Source organism: Amblyomma maculatum, chromosome 2 (assembly GCF_055883805.1).
Source record: "Amblyomma maculatum isolate TAMU_Amacu chromosome 2, ASM5588380v1, whole genome shotgun sequence".
NCBI lineage: Eukaryota > Metazoa > Arthropoda > Arachnida > Ixodida > Ixodidae > Amblyomma > Amblyomma maculatum.
The window spans coordinates 226,062,251-226,082,665 of record NC_139345.1 but is presented as its reverse complement, the minus strand read 5'-3'; the positions used below and the strand labels follow the sequence as shown (position 1 = coordinate 226,082,665).

At 44.3% G+C, this 20,415-nt stretch overlaps 1 protein-coding gene across 1 annotated transcript; it reads right to left on the bottom strand.

Moving 5' to 3' along the window:
* Positions 1-2,020: 2,020 nt before the first annotated feature.
* Positions 2,021-18,571, bottom strand: LOC146201427 (uncharacterized). Its single transcript, XM_084592528.1, has 4 exons — positions 18,536-18,571; positions 11,813-12,023; positions 10,886-11,033; positions 2,021-2,283 (listed from the first exon to the last, which is right to left on the bottom strand). The coding sequence occupies exons 1-4, from the start codon at positions 18,569-18,571 to the stop codon at positions 2,247-2,249; spliced, it is 432 nt and encodes a 143-aa protein (XP_084448654.1). The 3' UTR covers positions 2,021-2,246.
* Positions 18,572-20,415: the final 1,844 nt, after the last annotated feature.

The following is a 20,415-nucleotide window of genomic DNA, read 5'->3' as shown; positions in this document are numbered from 1 at the left end:
TCGCCATTCCTTGCAACTTTCAGGCTCCAGGGTGTTTCCGAAATGCAAATTTATTGAAGAACCCTGGCTAGTTTTGTTCAAGCTTGGTTGCGGGCTAGAGTGCATCATTTTAAATGATGCACATTAGCCAGCTGGCAAACTTGCACTGCAATAATTTGCACAATGCTAACAAATTAGGAACAGCCCAACAGCTTGAGTAAGCTTGAAGCATGCAATAAAAATGGATTCCTCACAGTTAAGCAAGGTGCGAAACTTTTGATTATCGGTTTTCAGATGGGCATCTTATGCACAACAGCTGTACAGGAAACATGGATTTCATGTTTGGCGAAAGAAATTTTGGCTTTGTACACATCTTTGAATGAAGCTGAGCATTGGGCTTTTCAAAATGCATCATTTCATTTTTTGCATGTGCAGCTTTGTGGCCAAGCTTTACCTTAGCTTTGTCACTGCAGCCTCCTTGCACACAGCGCAGGTTGTGCACAAATGTTGCTTGTTTGCAAGGCAAAATCTTGCAGAAAATGTTTCTGCACCTGAACTTATGCCTACAGGTACACCAGCTGGGAAAACTTTTTATGCCATGGATCTGTTTTCAGCCATGTTCACTTGTACCCTGCTGCGGTGGCTCAGTGATAAGAGAGCTTGATTGCTGATCCCAAGGATCCCAAGGATACAGGTTTACTCTCAGCTGCGGTGGCAGCTGATGGAGGCGAAATGCAAGGCGGCTTTGTACTTTGCGATGTCAGTGCACATAAAAAACCCAGGTGGTCAGAATTTTCTAGAGCTGTCCACTACAGCATCCCTCATAGCCAATAGACATTAAACCGCATAAACCGAACAGAACACTTGTCAACTGTAAACTTCCATGAGGAGAAAACAATCTATGCAGCTCAAAAGCAGGCCCTGTGGCTGCAGACAGTTCACCAAAATGTACATGCGAAATTAATTGCAATATAAAGTAGAATCCCTTTGTGCACGTTACATAAGGCATTGCAATCCAAGGCAAGCACAGATGGTGGAGGTAGGTGCAGCATATGTCTAGTTATCAACAGGCAGTATTTCTGTGCATATCAGCAAAGTATATGGGGTTTTATTTCCAGGCTCTAGAAGGGCCACAATTTTAGCCTCTTGGGAACCTTTATTGTGCACTACTAATACTGCTGCATATCATACGGGCATCTTCGCATATTGCCTCTATTGAAGCAGCATCACTTTTCTATGTAAAAGTGAATATTCTAGTGTCTCGTTGCAGGTCTGCAATAATCATTGTAAAAATGTTGAGAATCTTTCAGACGACTGTGTACAAACTTGACTAACTACACATAACTTTCCGCATCCACAAAACCATATGCTGGCTTAGTCCTTTATCTCAGAGCTTCATTTGTCATTGGCAATTGTGCCAGTATTGCCAGTGACAAGTGGCACTTGTCCAACCTGCTCTTACATTGCTTGCACTGCCAGTGAAAAAGGAATAGATCTGGTAAATACATTGATTGCATTTTCAACTCTACTGAGCCATAGTTATCCATGGAAAAAAAAATGCACATTTCAGTCTAGCACACATTTTTGGCATGACAAAAGTCATTTTATGATAGTGCCACACACAAAGAGTGCCGGTGGCGGTGATGCCTAAAAAAAAAAAAAAAAAAAAAAAGCTCTTTCGTAAAGTAGTTCAGACAGCAGCTTCGCTGACAATCTAGAATTTGTACCTGACAGTTACTCTGACCCTGTTTGCGATGTGCATACACTGGTAAAAAAAAAAAAAACAGAACAAAGATGTCGAAGTGACAGCATGCTTTACTAATGAAGGAAACTTTTTAGAATTAGAATGGTATGAAAAACATTACAACTAAACCTGGCGATGTTAGTATGTTTTTCGGGAGTTAATTTGGCAGTTACAGGGTTAACGTGCAGCTAACTCCATATAATTAGCATCAATTAAATGCTGTGTATCTTGGGGACCATCATTAACAATGTCATGCATGTGAGCCATCACATGCTTGAGTTCATTAAACATACAAAATATGTAGGCACCTTTTATTCAGATAGCATTTGTATACAAAATCAAAAGCACCATGGCAATGTCAGAAGCAGCTTAGGCATATAAGCACAGCCTATTTTGAACATGACGTGGAACAGGTTCCTTAGCCCTCATATTTTTCAGAGTCGGCTAACAAACAGATGTGCATTTGCAAAAACCTGCATGGTATGCAGATGAGCCATTCCTGCCACTAACAAAATGAGCCACTTCACAGATTTCCATATGGTCCTTCCAGGTTTTGAACTCTGCAAAAAGAAAGATTTTCCAAGTTGTCAAAAGTGAGTCTCAAAAAAAGACAGCTAGAAACAGAACTCTTGTAGACTGGAAAATACAAAATACAAAAAAAAAAAGTACAGGTATTGCCAACACCAGCGGATTGCACAAGTAAACTGCGTATGTTGACATCAATTTTTGGAAGCAGATTTCGGAGGCTAGGCTACACAGCCATGCAGTCAGCCATAACTACTGCTGGATGAATGTCAACATATCCAAAATGAGCTAGATAACTTCTTATCAAGTTGTCCTTTGTGTGCCTTCATAGAGGCTCTGACTAGGCTCAAACATGGCAAATAGACTTGTCCTCCGCACTCATTGGTTCTTTACAAAGCCTGTCACTGGAAAGGCCTAAAGCTTTTCCTATTGGTTCATTGACTTGAACATCTTCGGTGTAACTCCGCCTGGTTGGGTACTTGAAACGAAAGTTTAAGAAACACCATCACCAACCAAATTTTTATTAGAACCCGACATTTCGGGACCAACTTGGTCCCTTCCTCAGGGGCGACTTAAGTTTGAGGCCCGCAGTAGCAGGCACACGTGGCGAAGTCCAATTGTGTAGCAGAGCCAGGGTAGCGTCCCCGGATTCCTGTTCACTGCTGCAGCTGTCAGCCGGATGAACCGAAAAAAGACGTAACGTCTTTTGAAAGAATTGGTCTCCACATCAAGTATGTTCACCTCGTCAAAGGTGATTATATGGTCGGCACATTCGCAGTGCTCGGCGAGGGGGGTTGCTTTTCGAGTTCAATTGCCGAGTGTCATTTTTGTGCTGCAATATGCGCAGACAGATTTTTTGTTTCGCCGATATACGAGGCAGAGCACTCGGAGCACGAGATTTTATAAATAACGCCTGGTTATTTTTCTTTGGGAATACGGTCTTTTGGTAGCGGCAGAAAACGGCAGACTGTTGAGGTAGGTTTGTGCGACAAACAGACGTGTTTCCACAGGATGCGTGCAAGCGCATCACTGGTGCCCGCCACGTATGGGAGCACAATGCGAGGGCGCTTCGTCGTTTCCGTGCTGACCGACCCTCTTGTCCTGCTAGCTCGACGGCGGGAAGCACATTGGAATGAAGGCGCGTGTATAGCCATTCTTCTTCAGATCGGCCAAGCATAGGCCGCTGCCTGCTACTGCGGGCCTCGAACTTTAGTCGCCCCTGAGGAAGGGACCGAGTTGGTCGCGAAATGTTGGGTTCTAATAAATAATTTGGTTGGTGATAGTGTTTCTTAAACTAGTGGTTCATCACACCGATTAACAAGCTACAAGAGCCTACATATGCTCTTTGCAACCTTGTGTTCTTATTCCATCATTTACTATAAGCCAAAAAGAACTCAGTACTCTGTTTGACAGCATTATCTGCACACTGGATTCACTTTTATTTCGTTGCAACAAGGTGCCAATCACGACAAAGGCACTGGTCATCGAACAACAGAATGCCCAGTGCTCAGTTTAAAGGCAGCAAGGAAACAGAGGTAAACCTGCCAAGTACAATGATCAAGAACAATGCAGAAGCAGTGTTGTGTTGTGGCAATTATTCGAGGTAAATCTCTGTGCATCATCATTGTACAACAAAAAGAGTAAAAGCTGCATCCAGGTAGCGTAAAGCGTGAAAAAAAAAAAAAAAAAAAAAGCTTTGCGGTATGACTTCCCTCTCAAAGAAGCAATGGCCCAATGCTCTACATTGAATAGAAAGTTAGGCAAAAATAAACATCAAGCAAAATATAAACAGTGTCTATCAGTTATAATAGGGCTATAGGCACACAACATACAATTTCTGGACATGTATCGTCCCTGGGGTGCTGTCAGCAGCATCTGGGGACAATTCCATAGCCCATTTCATCTAGATGAGTGAACTTGATTTGCGGAAACAGCAGCATAAAATTTATGGTTTTCATTAAATCCACGATGGTGATTCAGCATCCAAACCTAGAGTCGGTCTGCTGGCTTGTAATCTTCATTGTCATTGTAGGTTACGTTAGGCATTGGTGCCTTGCTGGCTTTTTATGCGCAGCTGGGCGAGTCGTCGGGCTACTTCTGCACGCTGAAGGTAGGCAGTGACACTGAGGCTGTCCTTTTCCATTACATGTGGCATCAGTATGACATCGAGCGCTGTATTAAGGCGAAAGCCTTTAAAGGGAAACTGCACTGGTTGTAGATTTTGATGAGTTTCAAGGAATCAAATGATTACAGCTTCCAGGTTAAGCATGCAAGATATCTTCGCGCTAGCGTTTCAAACAATGGCGCAAATAGCGATTTAAACCGCTTCAGCTATCGAGCTTCTCCTCACCACACAGCGACGTGTGGGGGGAACATAATGACATCATTGACGGCACCGGTATGTTTCCCGTGTAGAATGGCTTGGTTGAAAGAAGTAAAAACAAGGCTACCAAAATTGAAGGCCCAGAAACATTGTTTGATGGCATCAAAAAAAGGACCGCATGATGTGGGCTAAGGTAACGAAAAGAAAAAAATATTACCGTCCTTGATGTCATCATCGAACTTCTACGCAGTCCTTCAGTGCTGTGAGGAGAAGCTCGAATTGTAATCGTTGATTACTTCATCAGTTTTAAAGATAGCACACAAACACAAACACAAAGCATTACCGACAGCTTATGGAGAGTCAAATTCCTGAATGTCGCAGAATTCTCGAAAAGTGAGGCAGCTGCGCTTTAATGGCTCATACTGTCGGCGTTCGTTCGGTCACAATATAGCTTTCAATCAAATTACATCACCTGAAACCGAAACTAATGTCATCGGAAAAATAAAAATCCTGCATACCTCGCATCGCCAGCCTAAGCTTTAACCAACTGCGCCACGCCCGGGATCGTGAACTGCACATAAATCTTGTCTACAGTGGTTTGGTTTGGTTTGCGGGATTTAACATCCCAAACCGACTCAGGCTATGATAGATGCCGTAGTGGAGGACTCCGGAAATTTTGACCACCTGGGGTTCTTTCGCATCGCATAGAACACAGGCGGCCTTGCTTTCGTCTCCATCGAAAAGCGGCCGCCGAAGCCCGGTTACGATCCTGCATTCTTGGGAACAGTAGTCGAGCGCCGTAACCACTGCGCCACCCCGGTGGGCCCTTGTCTATCGTGAGGATTCTCCTTGTCTGCATGATGCTGATGCGGCCACTCCCCTTTGTAGCGAGGGATCACAGAGTTCTTCATTAGGCCAATAAATAAAGGAGTAGAAAAAGAACAAAAACTATACCAACTGCTGTGCATTGGTCAAAAGTCCAGAAAAAAGAAAAGAGGAAGGAAAAGAAGGTGGGAGTCCTTCAACAATCTTCTCGTTTACGCCACCAGTCAAGGCGGAGAGTTTTTTGTATTATGTGGTCTTTTGTCGGCTTCTCTCTCAACGATGCTGAGTGGATTCAAATCTGGACAACTAGGAGGCCACAAGTTGGGAGTAATGTGGTTATTGGAAGTTGTTGGCCAGCCACTCGTGGGTGACGCGGGCGGTGTGGGCGAGAGCCGAATGTTGCTGAAAGACACAAGGTTTTCCTTTCGAAACAGTATCGGTCCAGAGCTTCACAACGGTGGCAAGCACCTCTGCGTACTCGGCAGCATTAACGCGGAGTCCTTCTGCAAAACAGTGTGGCAGCATGACATCACCCTTGTTGCTGACGGCTGCTGACACCATCACACACAAATTTTGTGTGCAATGCTGTCGGCACCTCATTAGCGCTTCCGTAAAGCCATCTTTCATTATGGCAATTAGCTTTTTGGTCTTGATCGAAGTTCTTTTCATCTGAAAGAAAAAAAAAAGAGCATTCCAGGCTCTTCAGCTTGCCTAGCAAGCGCTTGGACCAGAGCAGACAATTCTCCCGAGCTTTACCAGAAAAGAATTGCGCCCTCCTCATGACACAGAAATGGTACCGCACGTCCTCGTGCACAGCAAGCCTGACAGCTGACTCTGCGACATCGAGCTCCTTTGCAATGGCCCGCATTGACTTCTCTGGGTTGTCACTCACGATGACTTGCAGCCTCTGAAGAAAATCAGGTGTTCTGACGACGTCTGACCGCTGATTGTGTTTTTTCCTTTTCGCCACAGATGCCACGTCACCGTCACAGCACATCAGTTCTGTTCGCACCTTGTTAACAAAAGACCTCGCTACATTCAGAAAGTTGGCAATTTCCAAGTCGCTATGGCGCGCGGCCAGTGCGATGAGGACTGCATGGCGTTTCATTTCCTGCGTCAACTTGTACGCTTCCATTATTCAACAAACTGCGCAGTATAAATGATAAGGGGTCAACCAACAAGAAGCCGCATGCCTAGATACATATGCTGAGCCTGCTGGTGTCTATGGCGATAAGGAGTAGTAACCTCAAATACCTCATGCACCCAGTGACCTACGAGACTGCTATAACTGTGCCTAGTGACGGGCAATCAAAGTAGCTTCAACATCCTCGAGCCTTCCCTCGTGAAGCAAGTGGTCAAATTCATCATTCGCAAAGAACACGCAGTGAGCAAAAAAAAAAAAAAAAAAAAGAAATTACAGGCTCTGAATTCGTGTTTGAAGTTTTCAGGTGCAATCAAATCTATTCGCTACAACCCATCATGCTTCGAAAATCTTAATGAAAAGCATGGGTAAAAAATTGTTCAGAGTGCAGTATGAAAGACCTGCAGTAGACCTGCAAGTAGTGCTAAAGGAACACTGAAAGAAAAAGTAGGCTTGCAGCGATGGTATACTGGCTCCTAATCACAAAAACACCACTTTCACTGAAAACACAACTCTTATAAGGTAGAAAAAAGAGAACAGAAATGCAGGCATTGCAGAAATACAGAAATCGCAAATGCATGCACAATGACATGCAAGGGATCCCGGAGGCTGCCTAACATGTATTATGGTTGCATATTTGAATTGTTAACTTTTGTTTCAAAAATGGCAAAAAGACAGGCTAAATATTGGAAGCCAAAAATAAATTTGCGCTTGGCAGTGCCACAGGCAGTCAGTTTCGTTTTGGTTCTTTGAAGTCACAGCTATGCATTTGGCATCACCACATGGTTTCATTTTTGATATACATGCTTTGGTTTACAAGTGCGGAGCAGCAGAGTTTTCCTCTGATGAAGTTCATGCCTCAGTAAGCGCTTCTCTATTGAAAAATCTGGTATGAAATGCACACCGGATTAAGTTATAACTTACTGGGCAGAATAAACCTCCACAGACCCGAGTGGAGCTGGGAAAGAAAAGAAAGGCTGGAAAAAGTAAGATTTAAAATGGCATGGGTGCTTAAAAAAAAAAAAAAAAAACAGCCTCGAAAGGGATTTAATCCTAAGTCCTTTGGAGTTTTAACTGAATGTCTTAGCCATTGCGCCACACGAACAGCTGAGACCTCTCGCATTACATTACTTGTGTAGTGCACTTGCATTTTTTACATATTTTTCACTCACCCCTAAACAATTGCATCCCAAGTGTGCTGAATGCTTTTGCTGGCTGTTAATAGTGTCACCGATGTCTCATATCTATGATAAGCATAGGATTTTGCCAAAATATCTCGTAATATCTCTATTTCTCTATTGTCTGCTGTCCCAGCGTGCATGCACAGACCTTACTGGCACATCAGTTTGCCATCTGCAGGGCAGCGACGCTAGAGTACACCACATAAGGTGTAGACACCCAAGGAAGCATTGAACGAAAGGGAGATCAGTTGGTTCATATTAAGAAATACAATAGTGAAGGAAACGAAATAAATTGAACAAAACAGGCTCTGTGTACCCCTTTTTTCTTTTAACTTTCTGCCACAATGCATTGTTCACCCTTTGCTGCTATTCAAAAAAGACCATCTGTAGCAGTCTTTACTCGTCACTCGTGATGGTAGCTCGGCAATGTCAGTGGCCGCATCCATAGCTTCGCTAGCTACAAACTTTGCCGCCACGTCAGCGCTCGTACATTCTATCCTGTTAGTCAAGTGACCTCAACTCTAAAAAGCACCGCATGCTCTGTGGGTGCCAAGGTCAAGATTCACTGCGAGAACTTTGCAGTCAAGCTCAGGATCTATGCCTGGTGCAAACAAATAGACGGCTTTGGCAAACTGTAGCTTTAATTTCAGCTGCTGCTAGATTGCACTGCTCGCTATGCATCAAGAATCACGGAGTCTATGTTTACACCATCGTTTGCGTCATTTTCGCAAGTCTAAATCCCTTGGAAGGAAAGCAGACCTCTTCAACTTCAAATCGAAATATCTCAGCAATAAATGTGTCTTGCTGCCGGACAAGCGACAAAAAAGTCACGAAACACTGCACTATTAGATTCTGGCAACAAAAAATATTGTGATGGGTCCCATACTGCAGAAAATCTGGCATCCATGAAAAATTAGGGCATGTATCTGGCAAGTGGCAGGAAGGTGACGCAGCACTGCAATGACTGTCCGTCAGGTTGCGTGACATCACAAGGCCACATGACATGACCAAGTCAGCAGGTGCTGCCACACAGGGTGCTTTTTATGGTATCAAGTTAAAAAGGAAAACAAAGAGAACATCGCTTGGAGCAATTACGCGCCACTATTTGTTTCTTGCAGGTGTATCCGTGACAAAGGTTTGTGCATGCAGGGCTACCTGGAATCACTTGAGGCAAATCCTTGAAGCCTTTGTTATGAAATATTAAAAATTGTAGAGGTTCAGCTCTCTTTGAACCAAGTCAAGAGCATTAGCCATCGGCCGGTGCCGCATTTGTAGCTGCCGCTTCAGTCTTGGCTTGATTCCGCATTTGGTAAGCTTCTTGGCAATAGGCTAGTCTGGCTTCTCGTTCGATGTCTTGGCAACCTGTCTGGCATGGTTGCAGTCTCTGTCTTTGGCACAAGTGGATTCCTCTACACCACACTGCCTCCTTTTGTCATGCCGCCTGGTGAATTCGCCCAACACTATGCTCGCGGTCTCGACTGCACTTACCCAGAAATGTTTTAAAGCAACGAACAGAATATGGGTGCACAAAACACAGACAACAGAACATGTTGGTGCCGCTGCAAATGAACGAAATAGCTATTAGAAATGACAGCAGTGCCTACTCTGCTGGCAGAAATCTTGAGCAAAAATTTCTCATCAATTGGCCCTAATTGGCTATACAAGGCCATGCGACATTTTCCCATGAAAATAGCAGTGACTGAAATTTTTCATACTTTCACAATCATCTTTTAGCAAATAATGACCTGCTTTTGTTTCGCACTACATGCGCCATAGTGTCAGCAAATAAATTGCAATGCTGTTTGTACAGCAAGCGACTGCAGGCAAGGGACACATCTGGGTGATATTTTTGAGGTAGTCGTGTAAGCCAGATATCGCCCAAGTTTCTAGGGCAAAAAAATTATGGCATGTAATTTCTCCCTAACAAAGATTACCAAAGTACTGCCTGCTGAGAACTTATTCTCGGCAAATAATTTCAACAGTGTATGGAGCAGAGCATGAATTCGGGCAGCCCGAAAACCTGGGCCGGGCTGGAAAATTGCCATTTTTATTGGTCTGGACCTGGCTCGGGCTTGACATGCAGGCCTGGGCTTGCAGCTTGCAGTGGCGGAACGAGGCCAGGCTGGGTAAAGCTGTGTATGGCTTCTTTTGGAGATGGAATTCGAGCACTAAAATCATTCCAGTGGTTTATGAATGAACCACTACTAGTACATATGTTGACAGAGAATGAGAGAAAGCTCATTTGTAAACAGAGTTTAATCAGTGCCACTCGGTACTTTGTCCAAGTAATTTAGTACGAACATGCCGGGCTACATTCAATGACACAAGTGAAAAAAGTTAAAAAGGAATGGCTCAAAACTCGATAGCGAACTGTACTACAATGGAGGTGTTATGAAGTGCTGTAACCTGTCATGCATGACACAGCCCGTTTGCATAAGCACGTGCCTACTGAAGTACTCAACGCCATCAGCTTAGGATTTCTCAGCAATCAGTGAGCAAGAGGGTAGCTTCTAACCTTTGTGTTACTGCTAACGGCTGGACATTTGAAGCCTCATAACAGCCCATGGACAAGGACCTTCAATTGACTGCTCGGCAGGCAGCCATCTGTTTATAAAAATTCTGACTGTCTGCTTTGCCCCCCCCCCCCCCCCCCTCCCCTCCAAAAAATGTCTCTACGCTACAATAAATGCTGTAGGATAAGAGCTTATTGCTTTAGGAATCTTTACATATCCAATAACATATACATGCACAATGAACAGACACTACCGCTTTTCGTCTCCACAGAGATGTGGCATGTGGCTGTGATTTCTTCAATGAATATGTAAATTTTGGTTTTTTCTGCCCTAGCCCACTCATGTTCCTGGGGCAAAGTTGCCAGGGGCAGTCTTTTTGTAGGTGATTAAGCAAACAACTTGCACCAAGAGCCAATTGCTTATAAGGGGTCATAGTTAAAATGCCCGTAATCCATACCTTTTAAATGTACATTGTGCTAGATAGCTTTACATAAAATGCCTTCTCAAAATATTCTTCACCGAGCCTTTGCTTCTGTAGGTGCTTTAACTGTGCCCTTCTCTACCAAGAATATTTTGCAAGGTTTGTCTCTCATCTTGATTTATTGTTATGTGCTAGTTAAGCAATACATTTTTAAGGCGTCTGCTCAGACTTACTTTGCAGGTTTGGCACGGGCCCTGTCGTGGAAGCGCAGGCCGGGTCCGGGCCATGTAATCATTGCCGATGGGCTTGGTACCATGGGCCCGGGATGGTCTTCAAACGTGGGCCAGGGAAGGGGCTGGAAAATCCAACCCGTGCAGGGCTCTAGTAAGGAGTGTAAGAAACTAAAGGTACATACAGGAAAGAAAAATCACACACACATAAGGGGAGTTCAGTAGCGAGTTCATTACTTCGAAGCACCGCTACGTGGTCTCCGTGCTACAATGGAGTTGTCTAAACGGTATTTACGTTATCAATTCTGTTGTCTCAACAGAGCTTATCCTTTTGTCGTACCCGACGCAAACTAGGTAAAATTTCATCAAGGGTACGCAGAATATCATCCATATAGCTGCCGCTTTTGGCTGTAAAAGGTTCAGTGCTAGTTTCGAGCTTTTGGTGCTCAATATGTATCACTAGTTTCAAGCTACAAGCAGATCAATTAAGGGGAAATGAGGGTGCTCGTAGTGATGCTCGAGCGATATCATAGGCAAGTACTTCACCCGGATGTGATCAAAACGAACAGCGTATGGAGAATCGGGGCCAAGAACGAAAAAAGCATAAAATGAGCTTCGTCGCCCTAAGCAGCTCATCACTGACGAGTGCCGTGAGTATCTGGTTGATAAAAGACAAAGCATCAAGCGCCAGTTAGCAGCATCATAAGACAGTGCAGTGCTCGCCTTCAACCGTGCTAAATTGGCGCGTGCTGTAAGTGCATACCTTGGCACAAATCCCTGCAGTATGTGACAAATAAGAACGGTAAGCGGACAGCATATAACCACGAACATTGCACGCAAAAGGGGCAGCTAAAATTTGAACATGGCGGCACCTTCATTGGCATGCTTTGTCCACAACTAAACAAATCTTTTCACAGAACGGGCACTAACCTTTCTGTACCGAAGCCGCAGCAGATGTGCCAGGGTTGTTCACGGCGCGCACACCAGTCAGTTCGATCGCACCCGTCCGTGAAACAGGCACAGTCTCGTTTACTACAACAAAAGCCACGGCACCAAACCGCCGCCGCGGCACCGGCAGCACCCCCAAGCAGGGTGGGTGGCGGGCGATGAGCGGTAGCCCGTCGGCACGCCGTGCCCCCAGCTAGGGACAATCCGACCTAGGGATTGCTAGGGATTCAGGGCGACTGTCCAACAAAAATCCAGGCAACACTGGCCACGGCCGGTCTCGAGGGAGAGAGCGCTTCTCTTCTCTTACGGCCTCTCCAATGGGGTCTGTTTCAACCGCCCGCCGCACCTCGGTGGGGTCGCCACCGCCCCACTGCTGCTCCTCCACTACAGCCGTTCACGCGCAAGGGAAACGCGCGCTCGCTTTTAGCTTCGCCCGCGTCAATTGCAACCGGCAGGTCCTGACATTTCGCCCCTTATGGTTTATACAAAGTCCGTTATCAACATGGAACATTTATCGTGTACGAGGAATAAAATACAGTCAACAATTCGCTCACGCGCGCGCTCCTTCGTCAGTGCGGCCGTGCACGGTCGAATGAAGCTTCGGGTACACTTCAACATTTTTTACCTCTAAGTTTTGTACAAAAATAAATTTACCAGGCTATGCAATCTGCCTTTGAATGTTTTAAGCAGGTGTAACGCAACCTGACGTGAGTGCATGGTGAACTGTTGGGTGGAGATTCTGTCAACCGCTGTTTTCGTTTAGATCAGAAGGCACCGGCAAAAATTCATGGCGCGTCTCAGATTCAGAGTAAATAACAAAAATTTACCCATATAGTAAAAATTTCACTTGTCTAGTGGACTGGGCAGTTCTAGCTTCGTTCAAAACGTATCAGTCGGTTGAAAGACCGAAGATGTATATGTAGTCTCGCGACTACTTTTAATCAATGAAATGGGCATAAACAGTTAAGCAGAATCGAAAAGAGCAGCAAACAATAAAATTTTCCTTCAAAGTTACACATTGCACTATATATCATCAAAATGCGACCGGCGTCTAGAAAATTCAGGCTCAGAATCTTCCTGCACGGCTTGTGCACATAAGGAGTTGGCCTTTCGGTCTTCTCTGTCACTTTCCTGGTATAATTAATTGAGAAGAATTCTGAGAATTTTTTTCAAATATCAAAGAAACGGACCTAATAACATAGCTGTTGTCAATTCCTTTCTGGCAACTCAGTGTTGAGTTCTGAAATGCTGACTGAATCAGGATCTTAAGTACTTCGAGAACATTTGTGTGTAGTAGGTGCACGGTAGCTTTTTCTAAAAAAAAAAAGAAAGGTTTGTCCAATAAGGCAACAAGCTCTGGTTTCGAATAATGCAGTCCACTAGAACATTGTCCTCGTAGAAGAGCGTACTACATGGGGCTGCTTCTTTCGCTAGTTTCAAGAAGAATAACGCAAGCGTCAGACCCGAAGTTGATTAACTAAACGATATATCCAGCGACGTAAGGTGAACCGGAATATGTGACAGTGCAAAATGGGATGGTAGGAGATGCCATCACTTCCTTCCGTGCATTGATTTTGCTCTCAGATGAAACGTCCGTCTTGACAATGTAGTCATGTATAGTCATGTGCCGCGCTAGCTGTTACGGCCCTCGCATCTGGCATATGTCATTCCCTTCCGCACATTAACCTTACTTTCCCGAAGAGAGCCTCAATGGGTCGCTATGTAAGGCTTGACATGAGTCTTCAGTGATAGTGTCCTTCTTTAACGCTTTAGAAGTTTCTTGCATACTTTCGATATAGCAGGGGAACTCATTTGTAAGTCACTGCATCGAGTATCACCTTCATCATTTATTGGCCTTTTTTTACCACTTCGAGCACAAGTGGTGTCATGAATATCAACCATTTTTTGTTTTCATATTAAGCATAATATCATGTAAAAAGTTCATTAAAACAATGTTTATTTGCAAAATTAAAATAATGTTTATAATACCACATTACCAAGTATATGAATTGTAATAACACTTTAAACTCAACCCTACAACGTTTACTTTGACTGTTATACTAATACTTTACATCATGCAAACATTTTGCAATTTACCTTACATTTTTATGAAATTATTTTCATCTTCGGTGCTACCTGAATGGTTTCGCATCTAGCGCTGAAAGACGGTTTCGCTGTTGCAGACGAGTTGCTGTCATGTTAGCCTTGAAGAAGCTTCGATGTGATCACTGCTCATTCAGTTTTCTTTTTGCTCCCATTCGTGTACAGGCTTGGGAAAATTTCGGATTAAAATGAACAAAAGTAGCTACCATGCCGCAATGTATGCCATGCTTGTCGAACGTTTGCTGAACGACAGTGTTTTTTATATCCGTTCACGTGCGGTACGTTGACGACATGCCGCTGCAGCATCTACCTTCTATGCTCTTTAATTTCGGGGCTGCACTCACCACGAAACTCGCGAGCGACAACACGAAACCAGGCAAAAACCACCCGCCGCCGCTGAAGCAGACGCGGAGCGAACGGTGAGCAGGTCGCGCCCCTTGCGGTGGCGGAGAGCGCAGCTCAAGGAGAAAAGTTCCCATTGTTCCCGCAGCGATTGAGAAGGCCGTAAGAAAGAGCGCGCGCCCTCTCCCTCGAGACCGGCCGTGGGGGAGCATTGAAGCCGTCTGGTGATGCTTCCGCTAGATGGCGCGCCTTCTCGCTTACACGTCAGGTCGGCGCACGAAACGCGTGCTTGAACCCTGGAGTGTGCACGGGATGTGGGCGCTTTGCGTTGTTTTTTGGTGCAAATTCTGCCTCACGGTGTAGGATGAGCCGGCGACAAAGTCATTGTTTTGTACCTCGTTACAAAAGCGGGTACAAATCGTACTAGGAATAGTTGTTCTGTGTGCGAAATTATTGAAAGGCGCAACGCTGCTGTTTGCGAGCTGCTTTGGAAAATAATTGCTGTTACGTCAGCTTTGGCACGTTATTTACGGCACAACTGCTAATGTTAATTGATAGAACGATCGTGGGTGGCCCTTTTGTATGGCGTGTTCCGGACCATTTTTCTGATTGTGCCTTGATATACATGTGTCAAAAACCGTTTCAAGGAAAATAATCATAAGGTGAGGCTGTGCCCATCGTTCAGCACTGTCATAAAGGCGACGACATATAACGATTAAGGGGCTGCGGCCACTGCCATGTGAGGAGCCTGATGACCTGACGGCCAGTTCTGAACATAAACTGGCTTTTAATCACATACATGCACGCATGGACTTTTCTGTTACGTCATAAAGGTTCGTGAGATCAGTGGGGTATTACTGAATGTAGCGCGCAGTGTGCGCCTAACCGCTGATCTGGATCTCCTGGGCGCCGATCGAGGAACGTATACAATAACACATGCAAAGAAGGTATCGGGAAACTTGTTAGCAAGGTAACACAACACACTAATAGAACACTAAATGAATTCACAAGTAATATAAGTGATAACATAACATACATCAAACGCAGCGCTGGTAAGCGCACGAGGTCTGGAAGAAATATATCACAACATCATTTCAACAGCACTTTGGAAGCCAGGTGCACAAACTACAAAATTCGGAGGCTTATTCCAGTCCAGAATTGTTTTAGGGAAAAACGAATACTTAAATACATTAATGTGGCATTGATAACTCAATCTTTTTCGTGTTGTCTAGTATCTCCGAAATGTAATATGGCTGCTTTAGATAAGTGTTTTTATTAATACCGGTACAATCATTTAAATGCTGCACAAGAACTTCAGCCAGTAGATTTTTCTTCGGGTTGCTAAAGTCTTCCACCCAATACGGTCGCGAAGTTCAGAGCTCTTGATACGAAAATGATAACTGCCAGTTATTTAAATAACGCCGCTGAAGAACTGAAAAACAAAACAAAAAAATAAACAAATGGCGGTAATTTAGAAATTTTCCCAATACTTCAGTGCATGCTAATCAATTATAGAATGAAATTTCGTTGTGCAGCAGAGGTGTTTCTTCTTGTTTCACAGAAGAAGAACAGCCAAATTAAGCAGCCCAGGCAAAATCAGTAGCGAAGCAAGACAGTAACTGCGAAAACAAAATTACTACTATCCCTAAGTGATTCTTCAGCTGCTCACTTATCTATTCGGAAAACAACAAAATTCACGGTGAAAAAAAATTCAGGTGTGGTTTACTAACACGGATATACATGCAATGTTTACAGCTCATGTTTAGAAGAGTATTGCCTCCTGTAGCTTTGTTATGCCATGCCTTGGCACGCTTAGCTAAGTACCTAAATAGTTCCTTGGGTTTTCATTAGGATTAAGGAGACCTAATTAACGTCTTTAGTGCCACTGTGTGATATAGGATGAAGCCAACGACCTTCGATCAAAGCGCAGCTTGAAAGACTGGCAGCTTAATATGTGAAAAAAAAGGAAAGAAAACTGAGTACCGAAATTGTGGAGTGGTCTATCTAGCACTGTGGCCAGCAAAGTTAATCTTTTTACCTCGGCCCGTGTCTGGTGGCAGTTACTGGCGGCAAGTTTTTCTTGGAGTGATTGCTCAAAGGAGGTTTTAAAGCCACCCCGGCGAAATCCCGCTTAGAATGCTGTCTGTAATTCTTCCGCTTAAAAATGGCCGCTGCATAGAATAATAAAATTACATCGGCATGACTTAGATAGTTGCCAAATAAATAAAGATGCCGTGTAAAAGTGGAGGTCGCAGTAAGAGCAGAAAGTATGCATCGGATCTTGAAGGGATGTCTCAGACGCGGCTGATTAACCGCGCGGCGAGCAGACGACACGCAGTGAGCGGACGTGTAAGCGTTTGTCAGCGCCCCCTGGATCTCCCGCTCCGGAGCATCACGGAAGGGCTTCAGAGTCGGCAGCGCGGTCCGCACACTTCCCCTATTCTAGCCACTGTACCCCCGCCGGTCGGCACACCTACCCATCTAGACACCGTAGTAGACGTCTACGAGGGGGTATTGTAACTCGGCTGGAAACGGGATGATAGATGGATGGAATATAGGAGCGTCCCCTTTGAAACTGGGTGGTAGCAGTAGCTATCATGCTCATTTTTCTCCCTATATTTTAATTATTGATTTAGAATGGTTAACTAAACCATCATTCTATTTATTAAATTTTGTTCCTACATTACTAACATTATGTCACTTCTCTGCTTTTCAGCCACCAATCTTCCAGTCGTTTTTTGCTAGTTTCCACCGCTGGTTTATTCACCCCGGCCGCGACATTCCGTTTCCAGCCCAGATGAGAGCAGACGCTTACGTCATCGTCGCCGTCACGCGACGTCAGTTCCTTCGTTCTCGGTTGCCGTGGCAACAGCTACGCGTTCCAAAATGCATATGGCGTCACGCATGTTCGTCGTCTGCCTCGGACTGAAGGAATGGGGTTCATTTGGCGTCGGCGTGCCAGCAACGATGAACGACACGCACACGACGTACAACGCAGCAAACAGTGTGCTTGCAGCTGTTGATGGGTCTCACAAGGTGAGTATGTTATTAAAGCGTGTGCTTTTCAGCTCGAACCGAGTTTTTGTGTAAGCGAGATTTGAGAAATGCCAGTCTCTTACGCTGACAACATAATTACATGCGGGAATAACCAACTAGTGTGCGTTAGGACCTTTCTAAATAAATAACTCTGGTGGCAAACATTGCCCCGTTTCTGGGCAAGCCGCCGTCATTGCTCGATCGAGCGATTCACTAGACAGTCGTAAAGTGTTGTATTAGAGTTAACCGTTTTTCGCGGCGTTGTAATCAAGGCTGCTGGTATATAATGCGGGATGAACATACAATTTCGAGAAATGCACTAAACATTGAGGCGCAGTTGTTTCAGCCTTTCGTGACGCCACTATGTGTGCAACGGAATACTCTGCGACACTGGCGCCTCATTTAATTCATATGTGCGATCCAAATTGTGGATCAGCTGCAGTGCATTGTTGCGGAGTGTTCTATGGAGAACGCGGAGACGTTTACCGCAAGTAATTTCATTTAAAGACAGCGACTGGAAATGACACTATGCTCTGTATTAATTGTACCACTGCTTGGTAGTAGCAAAAACATTACTAGCAATTCATTTATTTCACCATATATATGATAGGAACTCCTGAGTAAAAATCTTGTATGAAACTCAAAATGTTGTGTTCTAGATAATGACTGCATGTGTTGTGTGCATGTTAATTGGGCTAAATGATCGCTGTTAATTGGGGGACTCATGCTGGTTAGAAGTTTCCGAAACGGTTTCTTGTACAGAGGAAGCCTTCCAATGAATGCATTAATTCATCCTAAATTACAGTGTGCCTTGCTCAGAACATCTGTTACAGTCCATGGGATGGTAATGGTGTCGGTGACAAGACGTACTGATCAGCCTGCTCAAGAAAACGGTGCGACACGTACAGTGACAACAGTGACTCATTCTATTTTAGTGCTTTCAGGCATTGTACATTCCCCATTGTTCTGAACCCCAAGGCATATGCTGGTAAGCTTGTTGGATAGGGCGCTCAGCTACCATAGGGCAGGGGATCTGGGTTTGATCCTGGCTGAATGCAGTGTGAACCTGTATGTATGATATCAGTGCACATGAAAGAACCGCAGTTGGTTGAAATTATTCGAAGCCCTTCACTGCGGCATGTCCCTCATAGCTTGAGTCGTTACAGGGCAATAATTAAACCCCATAATGAGGCCAACTCGTTGCCAGCTTTATGGGTATCTCACCGGAAGGTCTACTGTGGACACCTTCAGAAGGGACATTCTGCATCCAGAGTACTACACCCAAACAGCAGAGTCTAACTTGAAAAAATTTGAAGAGAATACTCTTGAGAGGCCCCTCTCAGAAACTAAGTCAGTAAAGCTTATGTACTGTGGAAATCCTACTATACATCGTCATTTTGCTAGCATGTTGGCACTCATGGGACAAGAATGCACAGCTGGTAGTTGTCGAATATTATATAATGTTGGTATTGTTGCCGTAAAATTTGATCAGGCAGGAAGGCAAGTGCAGCTATACATTGTGCCTCATCACATTTGTATACCATGGTGCCTTTTTGTTATATGGTGTACAGCTCCAGCAGTGCAGGCCAGAGCAGGTGGGAGCACACTGATCGAGTGTTTTATTCAGTCAGGTTTCACCGAAGGGGGCATTTTCGAAAAGGGTGCAAGTTAGAGAATTTGTGGGCCCTGCTCTGCCACACTATGAATGTGTGTGGCTGCTCAAGTTAGTGATGAAGCATACTGAACCAAGAGTGCAGGACAAATCGCAAAGGTAGGAAGACTGCTATCAACCAAGTGCATATGTTTCTTGAGCATGATTAAATGCATGTGAAATGAGCAAACACACAAATAAAACAAAATCAAGACCAAGAGCAAAACAGAGACCTGTCTTATGTATCAAGCTGGGCAATGTTCTGGTGAAAGAAAGGAATTGAAGGTTTGGTAATGCAAGATGCCCTTTGCATTGCCCTCAATGGCGACCTGTTTGAACAGTGTGATGTACGCTGAGGTACTACTTCAATCCATGGACATAGAAAATTTCCTAGGTATGCATTATTACATATGAAGGCTGAGGTGGTATCATGCATTAACAAATCTTTGGTTTCTTTATCTTGCCATGAGATTGATTATCTTTATTCATGATTGGCAAGTGTCTGGTGTCTTACTCTCGGTAGTCATCAGTTTTTTTTTTCTGAATTTCCTCTTTAATATGCATTTAATGTGCTCACACGATAAATGGCTTTGGTTAGTATCATTTGGCACCAGGTGCATTGCCTCAGATGCTATGGCTAAGCGAGTGACTTCGTTTAGCCTTTGCCTAACCTTGATCGGCTGACAAGCAGGAATGTGTGCAGAACCGTTTACATGTCAGGATTGGCTGCGTGTTATTCTCTCGACTTGTTTTATTTCCTTCTGTGTTGTGTGCCCATTGCAACGATAGTCTTTAGTATGAGCAGGACTGAGCGATGCAACATTGCTGATGTTCTAAGTGCTTAACCAGAACTTAAAGCACACAGGAAAGTGAAGGAAGAAAGCTGTCCATCGGCAGTGCGGTGGATGCATCTCATGTCCTTATCGACAATCAGATACTCTTCATCAAGGGCTTGCAAAAAAGTTTCATCGAAGTCTTGAGAGCTGCGATATTATTGTAAAGTGGTGTGAAATTATTAAAGGCTTAAATGTAAAAAAGGCTCACTGGCCCGTATGATAGGATGTCCTGGCATATCCAGTTTTGCACATCTTCTGTTGGTGTGCAGTACTAGATTTCATTTCATTAAAGGCCCTAAAAGAGATAGCAAAATTAAAAAATACATATCCACAGTTACAGGAAGCTTTTACGTTTGCAACGAAGTGATGTGAGCAAGTGATTATAGCAGCATTGTCTGGAATGCCGTTCCAGTCTGCAACAGATAGCGCACAATGTTGGTGAGGAGCATGTCTGGAACCGTACTTTCCTTAATTTGCTTGGCTTTTGCTGTTTGCTTATAATATAAACTAGATGGTTTCAGTTTCAGTTTAGTCGTTCAGTCGTGTCCGACTCTTCGTGACCCTATGGACCATGTCACGCCACGCTTTCCGGTCTCTCCCTATCTTCCTAACATCAC